Source organism: Pempheris klunzingeri, chromosome 21 (assembly GCF_042242105.1).
Source record: "Pempheris klunzingeri isolate RE-2024b chromosome 21, fPemKlu1.hap1, whole genome shotgun sequence".
Classification (NCBI taxonomy): domain Eukaryota; kingdom Metazoa; phylum Chordata; class Actinopteri; order Acropomatiformes; family Pempheridae; genus Pempheris; species Pempheris klunzingeri.
Genome location: NC_092032.1, coordinates 20,343,035 through 20,363,260, shown reverse-complemented (window position 1 = coordinate 20,363,260; position 20,226 = coordinate 20,343,035). Strand labels below are relative to the sequence as shown.

The 20,226-nt window shown below is 43.3% G+C and overlaps 1 protein-coding gene across 3 annotated transcripts in view; it reads right to left on the bottom strand.

The window, feature by feature from the left end:
* The window catches only part of LOC139221065 (NLR family CARD domain-containing protein 3-like), a 191,847-nt gene that overhangs the window by 132,807 nt on the left and 38,814 nt on the right, over positions 1-20,226 (bottom strand). For 2 of the 3 annotated variants that reach the window (XM_070852971.1, XM_070852973.1), the window contains exons 5-6: positions 6,918-7,067; positions 5,885-6,004 (exon numbers count right to left, since the gene is read on the bottom strand). In XM_070852971.1, the coding sequence (XP_070709072.1) occupies positions 5,885-6,004; positions 6,918-7,067 (270 nt within the window). Of the gene's footprint in view, positions 1-5,884; positions 6,005-6,917; positions 7,068-18,512; positions 18,687-19,342; positions 19,517-20,226 lie in introns of all 3 variants that reach the window. The other variant, XM_070852974.1, reaches the window with a different exon arrangement.

Below are 20,226 nucleotides of genomic sequence, written 5' to 3'. Positions count from 1 at the left end.
TTTAAAGGATTCAGAAACACACAATGGTGAATATTGTAGAAAAGGGAACCTTTCTGTTTACCTTGTTGGGGTCAGGTCAGTTTTTGTAGACGCACTATATCAATCACCACATGAAGCTGCTGATGCTGTGAGTGAATGAGAGCACTGAAGAAGAGCACATTGTTTTCTTCTGGAAGTTTTCTCCCCAAAGGTTCATGCAGCCAATGAGGAATGAAGCCTGTGTCTATTTACATTGTGCTGTTGTTTGTGTTTATTATGCATTTCTTTTAATATTTTCTGAATTTGTGCTCAGACTCATATATTTGTATATGACTTGCATATGACTTGTATATGAAACGTGGTGTTTAGTACCTCAGAGTCTCCAGTCTGCAGTCTGGACTCTCCAGAAAACCACACAGCAGCTTCACTCCTGAATCCTGCAGGTCGCCTCCCCTCAGCTGCAGCTCTCTCAGATGGGAGGGGTTGGACTTCAGAGCTGAGGCCAGAGGAGCACAGCTGACCCCCCAGGCGCCAAGGCTGAACAAACAATACATAATGTAGATGAACCCTGACTGAAGCTTTCAAAAACAACCTTTTCTTGTATCTCACTTGAAAATGAAAGGTTTAATACAGGCCTCTAGTTATTTAGGACATCAGTGTCTAGGGGTGGTTTTTCTAGCAGTGATTGTAATGGATGCTGGAAAACATCCACCTTAAAAAGACATGTTAATGATGAGTCTGACAGGGTGAAGCTTGCACTCAAAGCAGTCCTTAAAGATGTAGCAGGGACTGGGTCAGGACAGCACCTGGTAGACTGACTGTCATTCAACAGTCTATATAATTGTTGATCAGGTGTAGTGGTGAACATCGACTAGTTTCTGCTACAACGACTCATGTTGCTGTCAGCATCTAAGACAATGGCTGCTCTACCTGAGGTGATGTTGTTGTTAAAGAACATTTAAAATCCCTCACATCTAGTTGAAGATATTTGGCTCAGGCCTTCACTGACAGAGGCAGGACTGAGATACCGGTGTATGGAAATGAGCTCCTCTTACATCTTCACTGACTGAAGGACCAAACAGTGACTCTGTGGAAGCTGCACAACCGTCCTGTCAAACACTCCATTTATCACCTTTTTCTCACAAATGTTCAGCTATTTGGAACAAAGAGATCATTTCTGAAGAAACTTCTTCAGGTGTTTAAAGTGATGAACTACTATGATAAATTCATGAACTGACCGCAGAGTCTCCAGTCCACAGTTTGGACTCTCTAGTCCAGCAGACAGCTGCTTCACTCCAGACTCTTTCAGCTGATTAAGACTCAGCTCCAGCTCTCTCAGATGGGAGGGGCTGGACTTCAGAGCTGAGGCCACGATTTCATAGTGACTCTCTGAGAGAGAACAGCCAGACAGCCTGTCATGAAACAGAAATTACAAAGCATCATATTATAAAAGAGGACACCTGATATTGATATCATGCATGTGATGATGAAATAGTTTAACATTTCCTGATTGGAGCTTTGCTTTGACATCACACCTCTGCAGTGCAGCATTTGTTTTACCAGGGCTGTATGAGGCCTCCATCACCCAAAGGAAGGTAGATAGAAGAACAGCAACAATATTACAATTATTAGAAATAAGCAGAAGGCTGTGATCATTTATTTGACATCTAGAAAACAAAACCAACTGAAGAGTCAATGTTTTCTTTTGTTGTCAAAATATTTGAAACAACTCAAGAACAAACAGATCACTATTTTAAGAACTTACCGAACTTTTCTGCAGTTCCTGACAGCTGGAATCAGCCTCCGTCGTCCCTCCTCTGATGTGTTGTACTTCTCCAGGTCAAACTCCTCCAGAACCTCCTCTGACATCTGCAGCATGTAGGCCAGAGCTGAGCAGTGGATCTGTGAGAGTCTGTGGTCTGATCTCTTCTCTGACTTCAGGAACTCTTGGATCTCCTGATGGACTGAGTGGTCGTTCATCTCCGTCAGACAGTGGAAGATGTTGATGCTTCTGTCTGGAGAGACTTCGTCTGTATTCATCTCCTTCAGGTTGTCGATGGCTCTCTGAATGACTTCTGGACTGTTGTCTGTCCGACCCAGCAGGCCTCCTAAGAGTCTCTGGTTGGACTCCACAGAGAGGCCATGAAGGAAGCGGACAAACAGGTCCAGGTGACCATTTTCACTTTTAAAGGATTTCATCATGGCTCCACTCAGGAAGACATCCAGGGATGAGTAATGGTCAATGTCATCATCATCATCATCTTCATCATCCCAATCTTCCAGGAATGAGTCACACTTATCTTCCAGGAATGAGTGATACTTATCTTCCAGGGATGAGTGATCCCTACCTCCCAGGAAGTCCTTCAGCACCTCTGTGTTCCTGTTGGTGCAACAGTGGAACATGTAGACTGCAGCCAGAAACTCCTGAACGCTCAGGTGAACGAAGCAGTAGACCGTTTTCTGGAAGATCACACTCTCTCTTTTGAAGATCTCGGTACAAACTCCTGAGAACACCGAGGCCTCTGTGGCGTCCAGACCGACCTGCTCCAGGTCTTCCTGGTAGAACATGATGTTTCCTTTCTGCAGCTGTTCAAACGCCAGCCTCCCCAGCTTCAGGAGAACGTCCCCGTCAGCCTCCATCAGCTCCTGTGGACTCGTCTCATGTCCCCCCTCGTACTTCTGCTTCTTCCTCTTTGTCTGAACCAGCAGGAAGTGTGAGTACAGGTCAGTCAGGGTCTTGGGCAGCTCTCCTCTCTGGTCTGTAGTCAACATGTGCTCCAGAACTGTGGCAGTGATCCAGCAGAAGACTGGGATCAGACACATGATGTGGAGGCTCCTGGAGGCCTTGACGTGTGAGATGATCCTGCTGGACAGCTCTTCATCACTGACTCTCCTCCTGAAGTACTCCTCCTTCTGGGCGTCAGTGAAGCCTCGTACCTCTGTTACCCTGTCAACACATGCAGGAGGGATCTGATGGGCTGCTGCAGGTCGGGAAGTGATCCAGACAAGAGCCGCTGGAAGCAGATTCCCCTTGATGAGGTTTGTCAGCAGCACGTTGACTGACGACTTCTGGGTGACGTCAGAAACGACCTCCTTGTTGTTGAAATCCAGTGACAGTCTGCTTTCATCCAGGCCGTCAAAGATGAACAACAGTTTACAGACGGCGAGCTTCTCTGCGGTGACCTTCTGTAACGTTGGATGGAAAACATGGAGCAGCCTGAGAAGACTGAGCTGCTCGTCTCTGATCAGGTTCAGCTCCCTGAACGAAAGCAGAACCACCAGACTGACATCTTGGTTTTCCAAACCCTCCGCCCAGTCCAGAGTGAACTTCTGCACCGAGAAGGTTTTTCCGACGCCGGCGACGCCGTTCGTCAGAGCGACTCTAATGGGTGTCTGTTGGTGAGGTAAGGCTTTAAAGATGTCCTGGCACTTGATTGGAGCGTCATGGAGGGTCTTCTTCTTGGAAGTCGTCTCCAGCTGCCTCACCTCATGTTGGGTATTAACCTCTTCGCTCTGCCCCTCTGTGATGAATAGCTCAGTGTAGATCCTGTTGAGGAGGGTTCCACTTCCTGCTTCATCACTTCCTGCTTCATCACTTCCTGCTTCATCACTTCCTTCAGTCACACGTTCACATCTCCTCCTCAGGCTGATCTTATGTTCATCTAGAACCTCCTGCAGACCACCATTCACTAAAAAAGAGAGAAAGATTGAAACAAAGCAAAGACAGTTTGACGATGTGCTGGTTGTTTTCATGACCCATAAAAATGATGAATATAAGAAAATGAATAAAGTCCACTTTTGGAGTTTTTCCCTTGTTTCCAGTGTCTCTTCCTTGTCTGGGTTTGTGTATTGTGTAGCTCCTTTGCTCACTCTCCCTGCTGAACACCTGTGCTCACCTGTTCCTGGCCTGTTACTGTGTTCCCTTGTGCCTCAGGATAACCCTTCAGCTGCCTTTCTGCCCTCCTGCTTGCATCCAACGCTTGTGCAGCTCCAGCCTGCTCACAGCATCCACTCTAACTACTTTGTCCTCTGCCATCACCAGCCATTCACCTCTCAGATTCATCTTATGACTGAAGCTCAGTCATGTAGTTATGGTCAGTCACTGCCTATGTACATGTCTTTTGTTTGTCCTCCACCATAGTGTTTTAGCCCGGAGCCCTTTCTTCACCCAGGAGCTGGTGCAGCTTCTGGTTCAGGACCATTGTGCCTGGATTACTCCAACTGGCTCCTGGCTGCTCAGCCTGCACGATCCATCTGACCTCTGAAGCTCATCCAGAATGCAGCAGCCGGCTGGTTTCAACCTTTCCAAGTTCTCCCACACTGCACAGCTCCTCTGCAACCTGGACTGGCGACCGTTGGCCGATTCAAGTCCCTTGTACTTGCATATTGTGCTGCCAATGGGTCACGCTCGTACTATTTCCAGAACAGGATAAAACCAGACCCCCCCAGCCCATCCACTGTGCTCTGATGATTGGGGTGCTACTCCCGTACTATCTTCAGATCTGGCAGTTCACTTCTGTCTGAGTCAGGCATCATTAATGTAGTCTATCTGAGTTCTACTATACTGTAAAGAGGACCTCCTTGGCTTTCTAGTGATTATACACACATGGGGTTCTGTTGTTTCAAAAGGGCAGGAACAGAAAAATAACCTGTTTTAAGGCAGTGAGTTGTTTAAGTGATGACATTTATAAAGAAGTATTTCTGTTCTCCATCAGGATGTTGTTATATTTGATGAGGATGGAGAGAGCCGGGCAGTAGAGCAGCTTTTACATTTAGTTTTGTTTGTTTCCAAAATTCATAATTTTAAATGTGATTACTGTTAAAGTGTATTGTTTTATCATTGATAGATTGCTGCTTGTAATGTTCTCTTTGTGGAAAAGACTGACAACGTTCACTACAAGGAATATTTCACTAAAAATTTCATCTTTGAGAAAAAGTCTTTTGATATGTTTTACATCCCAACTGCTTAAATGATGTAAATTATATTCAAAACCTTTTTTTCCTCCAGGTCTGAGGAGGATATGAGGGGGGACCAAGCTACTGCTCAACAAACTCAGAAACTAATCACTATTTTCATTTTTGGGTCGTCTGTGTCTTTACAATGAATCAGGATGGATTTGTTCACATGTAATCTAATCTTCAGCCACACCCATGGCTGTATGACACAACAGATGTTAGTGAGTCCAGACCAGTGACAGATGGACAGTCTTACTTTGTTCACAGCTGCTCTGACTGACTGTCTGCAGTCCAGGTGTTGCTCTGCATCTGTCTGCACACTGGGGACAGGAAGAGCCTCCTGATGAAGCACACTGGTCCCAGTATGAGGTGATGCACTGTCTGCAGAACCAGTGTCCACAGCTGCTACCGACTGGATCCTTCAGGACGTCCTGACACACAGCGCAGCTCCTCTTCCTCTTTCTGTGGACACATTTCTTTAACTAAAATCATTTGTTGGCTGTTGTTGGATAAAAAGCATTTGGTCAGTACTGCGTAGAATCTCAGACGGCCGAGGACAACAGTCAAAGTGTTACTTTACAGTTTGAACTCAGCTTTCAGCCTGGAATGAAAATGGAAAATGAATTTTCTTTTCCTCTCAGTGATCTGCCTGTCGTTTATCATTACAAACTCTATTTCACAGTAACATTGATTTTGAATAGTTCTAAATCTTCACAGGGACACTAACGCTGAGCGACAATGTGGGAATATTTTCTTGGAGTCAAACTTCTGAAATCGAGGTTCTCAGGTGTTTTTCCAAAGAAATAAAACCAGATTCATCTCAGCTTGAAACAGTTTCTGCACTAATAGTTCTGCATCTTAAACAGACATCTTTTAGCATTTTGTCTTCACCATCAACGCATCAATTCTATCAGTCTGTCAGTTTACAGTGAAAAACAAAGTCTCTTACTTTGTGTCTGAGGGTCCAGGTTCATTACTGAAGTGTAGAGGTTCACCTTTGGACCGGTCACTCTTCAGAGACAGACAGCTGGACACTGCAGACTCTGCTCTCTGCCTGTTGGACTGAACTCTGCAAACACCAGCATGTTTTGATTCATACAGCTGTCAGAGGAAGACGGCATGAATAGTGCAGAAACAAGCTCATGTGTTCACAACTACATCCCACTTATGAATCAAAGGAAAGAGTCCACTGTGAGGGACACTGCTTCACTCTTTGATAGTGGGCTGCAGGAAAAAAACTCTGACAGTGACTGATATGGGCTGTTTGAGTTCAGGACAACCCTGAATACATACTTACTGAAAAACCAAGCATTTTATTATATGAATTTGGAGCTTTTCAAAGTTAAAGCCCCACCTTTGCATGTTGAAATGACGTCAGAGCAGCACACTCTTATTTCTTACCAAGTACCCTTCATTTCCCACCTGGATTGTTTCACCTTTCCACACCGTTGTGGTGAACAGCACATCTCTTTGGGCGCTCATGACACAGAATAGACAGTTCAGTCATTAACTAGAGGCTCGTCTCTTTCAGCCCTGTTGTTTGCTCAATCTCTAAATTCTGCTCTGCTCGTGAATATTAACCTAGACTTCATGCTATTCAATGAATAAAACAATAGTCTGTATCAGTGTTTCACAAACTGCCTCAGCGCCGTATTTACACGACCTTATGATGAAAAGCCATTAAAAGAGTGTTCTGTGTGGGGAGCACACGCCCTCATTCAAATCAAATATGGTGAGAATAGATCATTTCAGGCACACGGGGTCAGAACAGTTGTGCAGCAGCAAACCTCCAAAGGTGGATTGATAAGGACTGATAAGGACTGATAAGGATTGATACTGCACCTTGTTGTCACACATGGTGCTAAAGGGCATTATGAGTCACATTCACAACGTCAGCGAGGGCAATTAGTTTGAAACAGCTCTGCATCAGGAATATTTTAGCTTCCTTCAGGTCAGTTTACAGTAAAAAAACAGTCTCTTACTTTGTGTCTGAGGGTCCAGGTTCATTACTGAAGTATAGAGGTAGATCTTTGGACCAGTCACTCTTCAGAGACAGACAGCTGGACACTGCAGACTCTGCTCTGTCCTCCTCTTCCTCCACACACACACTCATCTTCAGGACAGGAGTCAGTCTGAGAGGTAAAGCAGGAACACCGACTGTGAGAACAGGAGTTAGGGTAGGTGAGTTACAGTAGGTTTGATGTGTATTATTCAGTCCATCATGACCTTCAGCTCATTCTGACATTTCTTTCCTCTCCAGTCCACAGGGAGAAAAACTGACTCTGAGTCTTCAGGAGAAAAACTGAGAAATGATTCATACAATAACACAAAATAACACTCACCCTGCCTCAGCCTTCACTTCTCCTCCTTCTGCTCCGTCGGCTCAAAATGGAGTCTGAACTACCTGAACACTTTCACTTTCAGGGTTCCTCCCCCTTCTCTACCTACAAGAAACCAGGTGACTTTATGTCTAAGATAAGATAAGATAAGATAACATTTATTGATCCCTCAGTGGGGAAAGTTCACTGTTACTGCAGCTCAAGGGGATAGACAAAGCACACAGTTAAAGAAATAGAAAATTAAATAAACAATATATACAGAAGAATTATGTATGATTGTGGATTATTGCACAGTTGCCCAAGATTGGTTAGTAATAAAGTGCAGACCACCCGACAGAGCTGGTCTGCACAGTCCCTGAGGAGTCTGGAGCTGATGCCATCAGGGCCCCTGGTCTTCCTGGCTCTGATATTCATTAGTTGCCTTCTCACCTGATCTACTGTTGGTGGGGTGAACAGGCAAAGGGAGCTGGAGGTAGGCTGGTCTGTGCTCAGGCTGAGGGGGGGGCCAGTATCAAATCTGTTGAAAAACAGATTTAGCTTGTTAGCCCAGTCTCTGTCTCCATGTTCAGGGTCCCTCCTACTGCTTTTGTCCTGCCCTGACATAGTTTTGAGACCTCTCCAGACCTCCCTCACATTGTTCCGCTGCAGGTGATCCTCCATTTTCCTCCTGTAGTTGGCCTTGCACTCCCTGATCTTTCTTTTAAGATCCCTCTGCACCCTCCTCAGTTCCTCTCTGTCACCAGATTTAAGAGCGCTCCTTTTCTCCTGCAGCAAAGGCTTGTTGTTTGAGAAACACCACACCCTCTTGGTGGGCACGGTGGTCTGTCTGTGTGTGTGTTGTTTTCCATCTGATTTAATGACATGTCTTGAATCAGTCTGAACTGAATGAGTGTGTGTTATTGCTGCCAGGTAGACGTGGTGTTGTGTTGAAGTTTTAAATGAGTGCCTGCAGGATCTGACAGGATGTCCACAGTACATGTTTATGGAAGGAACATATTTATCAATGAATGAGTGCAACAACAAACATTTTGGAGATATTTTCAAACTATTTTTCACAGTCGGCATCCAGCAGGGGCCCCTGGTGGGACCTCACTCACGGCTTGAAGCTGTGCTCACACTGAAAGCTGTATTTAGGAGGCTCCATCCCAGAATCCAGTCTCCAGCAAGCCCCAGAGTTATTATCTAGCAGGGGGGTAAACCCCTCCCTCCATGGACCCTGCTGACATGGTGACTCTGTGGAGCCTCTCAAATAACTGCCCCTGGTAGTCCTTCTACCACTATGTAGCAGGTTCACTACACACTTTAATTAAATAGCTCTCGAATTAAATGGGGCACCACCTCTTTTTTATTGATCAGATAAATTTATTAGCATAAATGGCTTCAGGTATTGAAGCTTAAGAATTAAACAATGAACAGTCTCAAATCCAAACTCAGAATCAGGAGGAACCCAAACGCACGATGCAAGACACTTTTAGACAGGTGATCACTCTTTAATACAAACAAAATACAAGATACTTACAAGACTTTTAAACGTGGGATACAACAGCTAGACTTGATTACAAAGGACCTTGACGCTCAACATAAGACGATCTGGACAAGGGGAGAAGCAGACTATTTATACAAGAGGTGATGGGGAACAGGTGGAAACAATCAGGGCAGGGCAGACAATCACAAAGGCGGGAAACACACAAGGGCAGGAAGTAGACAGCCTGAAACAAGAGCAGAATTAGTTTTCAAAATAAAACAGGAAGCGAGAGACAAGACTAGACACGAGTGAACTTAGACAAATTAACAAACACAAGACATAACAGTTCCCAAAACAGGAATCTCTCTCTGAAGAAATATTCAGACAACTACGTGGCGATAAATGTACATTTATTAACAGCTAAATGTAAGCAGAGAGTAAATAATATGACAACATTATTAACCAGACAAAAACACTACACTGTAAGACATTTCATGTTATTTCAACTTGCAAATGAAAGTTCACCTGCTGCCTTGAAAACACAAATTAACTCAACTTGAAGACAACCTTTGTTTCAACTCGTGAATTAAAGTCCATGTAGTTAATATGACTACAATGTTCTAGTTGTCTCAACATTGTTTTTTAAGTTGTCTAAATTGATTTAACTTTGGACTCAGAGTTAAAACAACAACTAACCTTACTACATTATCAGTGCAAGAAAACCTCATTTACCTAGTCAAACAAACTCACACTTTCAAGTTCAGTATTTATATAACTTGCCATTTCAAGTTAAGAGGATTTATATTTTAACTGTGTTTCAACTTCGATGTATAAGTTATATTGACTCATTAGTGCAAGTTTGCTTGATTTATTAATCACAATTAACAGTTGTTTTCCTCCAAGACTTTCTGTATAATTTCCTTAATATTTTGACCAGCAAGTTCTCCAATGTCAAGTAACTCATTCCTGTATTCCTGAATTAGAAACATGTAGAATGGTTTGCATGCAGAGAAATTAAGATGCCAGCTGGTTTTTAATCACCTCTCCATTTCAGCATTTCAGAAGTTCAGCACCAGAATCATATTGCAGCAACCATCAGGCTCACAGATGGCAGAAGTGTCTGACCTCTTCACAATCACAACAAGTATTGCTTCAGAAAATCATTTATTATTGAACACACATAATAGAACAAATCACAGCATGTTATTGAACCCAATGCCCACCTAACTTATGGTTCTCCCCAAAACACATTAACCCTTCCCATAAGTCCTTGCGGCACTGCCCTGCCGATGCCACAATATGAAGGTGATGCCTCAGGATCATTAACAGAATCCTCCCCTTTGTTTTTTCAACTGATAACTTGATAAAGCAAGTTCAGTCAATTTGACAAAATGTTCAATTAGTCAAGAAAATGAATAAATGTATATTTAACCTACAAAAATCTAAAATTTATCAGAGCACTTTGAGTTAAAGAGAAAATGGAAATTGACATAACTAAAAGGGGCTGTGATGTTTTACAGTGTAGGACATGAATGAACACCAGCAAGATAGACTAATTATTTGGATTTGGCAACAGTGAAAGGAGAAACTGAAAACAGTGCTCAACTTACAGGGATTTTATTCTAGAGCAGCGGAGAATTAGTAAGTATTAACTGATAACTTCCTAAAGAATTAAACAGAATTTAGATTTACTTCATCACCAACCCTTTTGATCAGCTTAAGCAGTTGGAACTTAAATTGTCCTACTTGAGAGCTGTGATGAGTTTCTGAGGCATTAGCCGTCCTGTGGGGTCCCGAGGTGGTTCGTCAGCTGGTCGTGGGCTTTCAAAGCTTTTATTTCTTCGGCTGCCTGCTCAAGGAAGTGGTCAGATCTGTCCAGGTCCTGGACTGTCTTTCTAAATCGTTCATCTGAGGCTTTTCACTCTCGTTCCTGTGCTGTTTTAATGCTGCATTTTCTTCTATTAACTCCAGGTTTTTCTCATCTGCTGAGGACTCCTGGTCTCCCTCCTCTAGTACCTTACTACACTGCTCTGCTTTAGTTAAGGACTGTGTTGTGCTGGGAGGAGCCCTGTCCTGAGTAGACCCCTGAGGCCAGGGTTTATCTACTACATTATTGTGGTGCCCCATGTGAGGCACTACCCGCTACATACCTCTTACCATGAAATAATTGAGAGAATGTGATTTATTCTTGATAAATAAAGTGTATATCTTCTCAACTGGTTTCAACTGTTAACAAAGCTTCAGTACCATCATTTAGTAAAGTACAGATTATCAGACTCTCATGACTTGAAGGCACCAAGAAATCCTGGTGTTTTATTTTAAAATTCTTTATTTATCTGAAAACAGATACAGCCACCAGAGGGCAGTACATTGTTATTCCAACTCCAGCCACCAGGGGCAGTAAGGTTGCTATTCCAACTTCCGCCACCAGAGGACAGTACATTGATATTCCAACTTCAGCCACCAGAGGACAGTAAAGTTGCTTTTCCAACTTCGGCCACCAGAGGGCAGCACATATTGTGGCGTCGGCAGGCCCTTGCCGCAAGGACTGATGGGTAGGGTTGATGTGTTCTGGGGCGAACCGTGAGTTAGATGGGCATTGGGTTCAATTACATGCTTTGATTTGTTCTATTGTTATTTGTTCAATAAAAATGCAAGTATTAAGAAATGATGTTGTTTGATGTATTAGAGTTCAACTGCTTCTCCATATTTGTTTTCCTACAGTAATACCAGACTGTCATGACTTGAAGCCACCAAGAAAAACCTGGTGTTTCACTTAAAGTTTTATCTAAAGACAAGATTAAATCTAATTCATGACTTCAGCCATTAGAGGGACAGTTTCTGGACTCAGAAGGCTCTAGAGATGGGATTTATGGCTCTTTGAAGGGAGCCGGATCTTGAGGAGCCGTTCCTTTCAAAGAGCCGTTCAAACGACTGACTCGTTGTTATATTTACTTATTTATTTATTAGAAGTCAACCAGGGGTAACTTGTTTTCATCAAGGAAACAATCACTGGTAGCAGCTGTAAAATAAGATTTGGTTCAGAATAATTCAAATTTATACATATCTATTCTGAAATATTGATTATAATTTCATTTGGCTTGTGTTTTCAGTGTAATCGTTCTATAAGATGGTGCCGTACCAACATGCTTTGACAGTGAGATCACTATTTTGAATTTTCCCCTCACCTAAAAAACTTTGTGGCACAATAAAAACTACGCAGGCTGCAGATAACTTCCATGCAAAATAACTTTAGTGTGAAATTTTCCACACATGAACATTTTAACAATACAGAAAAAATATGAAAATAATAAATAAGTATATATATATATAAAAATATATAAATATAATATAAATAAAACTAGAATAGAAATTAGGACATGATACAAAAGTGAATGCATAATTGTTCTAAACTACCTGGTGTGTGTTCACCTGAACTACTTTACAAACAGGAACTCAGCTCCTCGACTGGAATCCACATCAGAACAATGGAAACAATAACAAATAACTTTTCTTCAGTGGTTAATATCTCCTGCTCCCTGAATGTAAATGTCTTCAGTCCAGTCGGGCGGCGCTCACTAATATCTCCTCCCCTGATGCTGCGCATCTGTAGCTGCGTTCACGTGAATGGAGCGTGCTGTGGACGACTCAAACTCGATGTCATTAGTCGTTCAGGTGAAGGCAGCGTGGACAACTCAGACTCGTGGGGCACACAGGTGACACATGAAGGCAGCGCGGGCGATTTGCATATAAGAACGGCTCGCAACTGTGAATCGGTTCTCATCGTTCACTTAAAAGAGCCGTTCAAAGACTCGACTCGTTCGCGATATCAGATCACTAGTTTCTAGACTCAGAAGGCTCAGAACAGAGACCACATTTTTGACCTCAGCAGGATCATAGAGGATTCAGAAAAGTGTAAATTACCTGGTTATCATCACATTGTATCTAGACAGTCCTGGCTGGAGGAGCCGGCTGATGGTCCTCGTCTGTGGGAGAGGTTTGACCCCGATCTCAGTTTGAGCAGTCAATTTATTATCCAGACCTTGAATAATGGGTACCTTTCGTTGCCTGTTCCCTGTGGGGGTCCACAGGCCAATCCTGGTTCACAGTGTATGAGTATGAACTCTACCATAGGAACTTAACAAACACTTATCCTCACTACAACTACAGGCCCCTGGTGGAACTTCTGAGTTCTTCTGTTTTCATTATTCATTAAAAACAATAATGGGAAATAATACAAATAGAACCATTTTATTCAATATAGTTCATGTTATTTATTGTTGGCCAGAGAAATTGATTAAATTCACTTAGTTTGTTGGAGACTGCTGCATCATGTAACATTCACTGTAGTTCCAGTAACATTTGTGAATGAAATGAAATAATAAAACACTTAACGACGATAAAACATCAACGTGTAATTTGACCAATCAAACCCACAGATTCACACTTTGACTTAGTTCCACTTGTGTGTTTTATAAGGCTCCTGTTCAGCAGAAAATGGACTAAACTCCTCAGTTTAGCTGCACTGAGTCGTTTCTCAGGACTAAACACATTTGACATGCTGCTGCTGCTCTGAAGCTGCATGTGAAGAACTAGAGGCCTTAAAGTCACATGAGCGTCGTGTTGGTTGATGGATGGACAGAAAGCTTTTGACAGAACATAGATCATGAAATAAAGACTTCACTTGGATCTTTGATGTGACTCTGAGCTGCGTATCATTTCCTCACAATCATCAGTCTCATGGAGCAAATAAGCTGGTTGGGATGAGACCAGACGACCTTCCTCACCTGATGAACTCACAGTAAAACCACCTGTGAAGGAGTTCACTGTGTTCACTGTGTTCTCTGCGTTCAGGCCGTCCGTCCGTCTGTATTGTTACTGTAGCGCCTCAGAGTTTTTACACGCCATCAAACAAACTGTGTCTTTCCCTAAAACTGGATATAAAACTAGGTGACATTTTGGAAACAGGACGCCGTTAATCTTTTAGTATTAATTAATATTTCCCTCATTGTTTCTGACCGTCATGTATTCTGTCACGCTTGTTTTAAAGAATCCACGTGTTTTAAAAAGTTTCTATCTCTTGTTGATGCTGGAAAGTGAATGTACCTCTAGAGCTGTAAAATGTGCCGGGGCTCTTATTGCTGTTGTTTGACGGTCTTCTGGCAGCCGCTGTTGTGGGAGGGAAACCCCCCCAACTCAGGCCAGAGACTAAGTGTCCGCCGTCTCCTTCCAGGTTTTTCTCTGAAGAGTCGATCTTCCAAAAAGGCAGCGGCACACTTCAGAGTTCAGAGCAGTCCAGGTTTATTGTCGACAAAAAAGCCCAAAGACCTGAACGAGACCAAATCCTGGACAGTTCTGACTAAACGATGCAAAGGTCCCTTCTTTTCTAGCCCAACATCAGCAGAAGGATCTCATCTGCCTGCCCCCCAGCATCTGCACCCAGCCAGTTAGAATCCACCACACTTCACCAGGAGGAGTTTGTCCCTCTGGCCTGAATGTGACCGGATCACTTTGTCCTGCCGGGGGAATGATTACTGAGCACTTATTATTCTTATTGATCCCACAGCAGCTCCTGCTGACACCATCAGGCTCCAACTCTTCCTCAATACATGTTTTAAAAACAAAGGATTCACTTCAGTTTACTCCGTTAGGTTCTGCTTTCCTCTGACGGCATGTTTTACAAACACAGTGTAAAAGGACATATTTAAAACTGAGTATGAAACGTGATATTTGGTTACATCCTGGTGACTTTGATTCATTCTCATTGATCGGTTACATGTTCCATCACCTTTGTTATCTGATCAACACTCCTGTCATACCGACCATCGTGTTACACATCGTTATCACTTCCTCCTCCATCAAATCAACACTTCATCAATACATCCTATTTACATCCTATTTACGAGAGCCAGTCTTGGTTTTGTCCGTGGTGTCCTCCGTCAGTCGTCGCTGGATGAAGCTCTCCTCTCCTCCACCTCCCAGTAACATGGTCCAGTCAGAGCCTCTCCACACACAAGCTGCTGCTGCTGCTTCAACCTCTCTGGATCATCAGGACTCAGATGATCCACTCCTGATGCCTCCACCTCACCTCCTCTATCTGATGAGAGAAGAAGTCCTACATCAGTGTTTGCAGAGACTCCCTTCATCAGTGTTGCACACACATATTAGCTCATGTCAGTCACAGAGTTGTGATGTCATTCTTTATTGTGTCTGCTGCTCTTCCTCAGGTTTCTTTGATTTGTTTCCCCGTTTAACTTTAGTTTGGGGCCAGTTTCTCCTGATCCAGATCAAGCTCCTAAAAACAGGGTGTCGTGTGCTGTAAAGACTGTGAAGCATGTTTGGGGAAAATGTAGAGTTAGTGATGTTCGGCTCTATAAATGAAACTGACTTGACTACTAACAGTGTTTAGTACCTCAGAGTCTCCAGTCTGCAGTCTGGACTCTCCACAAGATCAGACAGCAGCTTCACTCCTGAATCCTGCAGCTTGTTGTCACTCAGCTCCAGATCTCTCAGATGGGAGGGGTTGGACTTCAGAGCTGAGGCCAGATGAGCACAGCTGACCTCTGACAGACTGCAGTTACTCAATCTGAATAAAGAATAAATGATGGAGCTAAAAATCCATATAAAATGCAGTCAGAAGTGTTGAGGGTTTGAATCTGCAGCTCAGCATCACTGTGTCCTCATCAATGAGCTTTTCCCTAAAAGGAGCAGAGAGACTTTCTCATTGTGTTACTGTGGATCAGCATCATGTCGACCTTCTACGGACAAATAACCATTAATAACATGCTGCTGATCTCAGTCAGGTCTGGAAGATCAATACTTTTCTGGTCTGAAGGATCAATATGGTTGATCAGACGTCGATCAGCACATTGGAACAGAAGTAGGAACATTTCTGCTTCAGGAGGTAAACGTGATCCATTTAAAAACAGATAATGATTCAGGGGATCTTCTGAATGTAGATGTGACCATTTACCAATAATTCTGAGCATGAACTCACTTTAACCACCAACAGAGGACATTTTCTACACTTTCTTCAACAAACACAGATCTGTTGTGGCTGCACACTGAATTTAATCCAGGAAACATGAAAATATGAACAAGAGGATATTTACATCTTTAAGGTTGTTAGTTATATATGAAGAGAAATGAGGTTCAGTTGTTAACTGAACACATCAGATCTACAATAGTGACAGAGAGTCAGTGAACTGACCTCAGAGTCTCCAGTCTGCAGTCTGGACTCTCCAGAAAACCACACAGCAGCTTCACTCCTGAATCCTGCAGCTTGTTTCCACTCAGCTGCAGCTCTCTCAGATGGGAGGGGTTGGACTTCAGAGCTGAGACCAGAGGAGCACAGCTGACCTCTGACAGACTGCAGCGCCACAACCTGAATAAAGAATAAATGATGTAACTTTAGAAGACGATGTTCACTGAAATCATTCAGCGTTTAATAATCAGCTCAGAGCTGAAGAAGGTTTAGAACGGAGACGTTTAGTAAATCTCCAAACAGCTGAAGCCAACAGGATGCAGGTTAAACAGTGTAAAATACAAACAGTGACACTGAGCTCTCATTAATATTCATGACAACGTGCTGCTTCTTCAGTAAAGACGCAGTGACGTCACCTCTTCAACTCTGCAGCTCCACCAGTGGCTCCATCTCTACAAACTCATGTTGTGCAGCCAAACACAATAAAAACCCTCAGAAACTGATTTAAGATTCGACTCCAGATCCCAAACTTCTGAAAGATGCCAAAGATGTCAGGATGGATTTAGAGGAAAAGACACTTTAGCATTAACATACTGAGTGTGGTTCAGTATCCCCAGTTTAATAATAGCAAGAATAATAATAATAATAATTTCACAAGTTTAACGTCACCACAACCTTCACATCATATTAATCTGAGCACAGAAGTCAAACCTGGTGTTTAGTACCTCAGAGTCTTCAGTCTGCAGTCTGGACTCTCCAGAAAACCACACAGCAGCTTCACTCCTGAATCCTGCAGCTTGTTGTGACTCAGCTCCAGATCTCTCAGATGGGAGGGGTTGGACTTCAGAGCTGAGACCAGAGGAGCACAGCTGACCTCTGACAGACTGCAGTCCTTCAATCTGAATAAAGAATAAATGATGGAGACAAACATTCATTCATAATATGAGCTTTTCCCTAAAAGGAGCAGAGAGACTTTCTCATAGTTACTGTGGATCAGCATCATGTCCACCTTCTACAGACATCATCCAAATGTCAGCACAACATTCAGACACCTATTGATGATCAATAACATGCTGCTGATCTCAGTCAGGTCTGGAATCAGAGGATCAGTTCTACATTGGTCCTTTAAACAGCTGCATTTAGAAACAGGCTCTGATCTCTGAGAGTCCCTCTATATATGAGTGTGTGTGTGTGTGTGTGCCCTATATGGCCCTATATGGCATAGGCCATATAGGCGGGCGCCTAGAGCGCCACCTGCTGGAGGGGCGCTGCTGCAAGCCCTCAAAAACAAAACAATTAAAACAATAAATAAAATAAGATAAATAACAGTAATAATTTGCCTCCCCGACTGGCACCCTTTCCTCGTGGTCTGTCTGTCTGTTCCTCGTGCCCCCCCCCTTCCCGTCCTGTCCTGCACCGTGCACTGTGAGAGAGGGTGGGACGAGTCATCGGTGCTCTTCTCAGGTAGCGGTTCCTTTTGACAGAAGTCAACAAGTCATATTTGTCATCATGAAAAGGCCCGAGCCCTCAGGTGAGGCTTTCAGGGAGCGGAGAGAAGAGGAGGCAGAGAAGAGAAGAGGTCCCAGTGTAGGGGTGTCGTCTTTTCTAACATTAAAAAATGCCCTTTGACTTTTCATCTGTACAGCTGGAGGCCGGCTAAGTTGAAATAAAGCAAAGTTGCCTAATAGTTCTACTGCAGATACTGCAGCTACTGTGGAACTATATAATTCTAGTGCTTTTATTTTAGTAATGCAGAACCACTACTAGAGAATGATTCATGTTATGTTGAACACATCAGTAGTCTGTCTGTCTGTCTGTCTGTCTGCCTGTCTGTCTGTCTGTCTGTCTGTCTGCCTGCTGCAGCTCCATGTTTAACTTGTACTGTATATTCTAGTTCTATGTTGTCTTGTTGGCACACTCTGCTTCTATAAGGCCTGTTGTTACCAAGTGTTCACTGACCAAAGCACCATCTCCATTTATGTTGTTGAAAACAGATTTGCTGTCACTGGGACTGACTTTGACTTAAACCCACAGTGTAACTTTAGTATTCTGTTTTTATATTATATTGCACTGTTTTGTGTTGTTTGAACGTAGCACCTTTTTATTGTTCATATTGTGGGAGCTGTCAGGACTTTCTAAATATTTGCAAACAGGAACTCTGGTTTTATTTATGTTATTTCCTTTAATTATTATTTTTTTATTGTTATTTATGTTATTTTAGTGTGTGTTTGTTTGTGTGCTAACAATGAAACCTTTAAGGTCTGTCATACAACTGTTGTCCATTAATGACTGGGGTGGTGTGTGCGCGCGGAGGGGTGGTGGCGCCAAACCATAATCTCACCTAGGGCACCAAAATGGCTCTGATTCTAAACATTCATTCCCTTTAAAACTAAGAGAGAACATTTCCTACACTTTCTTCAAGAAGCACAAACCTGTTGTGACTGCTCACTCAACTCAGAAAGGAAATGAACAACTTCATGCATCTTAGTTATATATGAAGAGAAATGAGGTTCAGTTGTTAACTGAACACATCAGATCTACAATAGTGACAGAGAGTCAGTGAACTGACCTCAGAGTCTCCAGTCTGCAGTCTGGACTCTCCAGAAAACCACACAGCAGCTTCACTCCTGAATCCTGCAGCTTGTTTCCACTCAGCTCCAGATCTCTCAGATGGGAGGGGTTGGACTTCAGAGCTGAGACCAGAGGAGCACAGCTGACCTCTGACAGTCTGCAGCACATCAATCTGAATAAAGAATAAATGATGGAGACAAACATTCATTCATAATATGAGCTTTTCCCTAAAAGGAGCAGAGAGACTTTCTCATAGTTACTGTGGATCAGCATCATGTCCACCTTCTACAGACATCATCCAAATGTCAGCACAACATTCAGACACCTATTGATGATCAATAACATGCTGCTGATCTCAGTCAGGTCTGGAATCAGAGGATCAGTTCTACATTGGTCCTTTAAACAGCTGCATTTAGAAACAGGCTCTGATCTCTGAGAGTCCCTCTATATATGAGTGAGTGTGTTCTGAAGATCAATGTCAGTGATCAGACATTATTGGTGAACACACTGAAATCAACAGAAACCAAAGAAATGTTTCTACTTCAGTGAGTAAACTTGATCAGTTTAAAACAGATATTAGTTCAGAGGTTCTTCTGGATTCAGATGTGACCATTTACCAACAATTCTAAACATTCATTCCCTTTAAAACTAAGAGAGAACATTTCCTACACTTTCTTCAACAAGCACAAACCTGTTGTGACTGCTCACTCAACTCAGAAAGGAAATGAACAACTTCATGCATCTTAGTTATATATGAAGAGAAATGAGGTTCAGTTGTTAACTGAACACATCAGATCTACAATAGTGACAGAGAGTCAGTGAACTGACCTCAGAGTCTCCAGTCTGCAGTCTGGACTCTCCAGAAAACCACACAGCAGCTTCACTCCTGAATCCTGCAGCTTGTTTCCAAACAGCTGCAGCTCTCTCAGATGGGAGGGGTTGGACTTCAGAGCTGAGGCCAGATGAGCACAGCTGACCTCTGACAGACTGCAGCCACTCAATCTGAATAAAGAATAAATGAAGTGAAATGATTTATTTATTCAGGACAATGTTCCTCTGAAGACCAACCTGCCACAGCAGGGGTGTCTGATCGTTGGCTTGGAGGTAAAAACTAGAACATATCCGACAACACTGACACAATTTACAGAGCGCCATCAAATTAAAGATGTAAGGTTTGGAGGACATGTGGATTTTAGATGAAGGACAGAAAAGTGGACCAAAGTGTGGCCGTCTGAAAGGTCTGCAGAACGGAGAACAAGCACAGTGGAAGCACGACAGATGTCAGCACTCACCTGGTGACTATGTGGGCGACAATGGAGACTGAGAGCGACGGCTTTGGTGACGTGCTAAATACATTAGAGCCCATGTGCAGGACAGCAAGTAGCATTGGGGGCTAGCCTCTACTGCTGCCTCGGTAGTTCACCCTGAGCCTGTTCAGCCCACAGCTAGTGCGGCCTCACGTGCTGCGTCTGTCTACCGGGGGCCACTTTGGGACTGAGGGTGCTAGCATCACGTAGGGAGAAACCACAAACACACTTCCACTAGCATTAGCAACATGGTCATCTGTGCTGCACTAGTAACATCAGGATGAAGTCGTCAGTCAGACATCAACTGGAGCTCTACAGACTGGACTATTACTGAGAGCTGCGGCCACAACAAGACCCTGATGTTTGGGTTCAGAAACATCACATCATCGTCTATCAAAGCCTTTC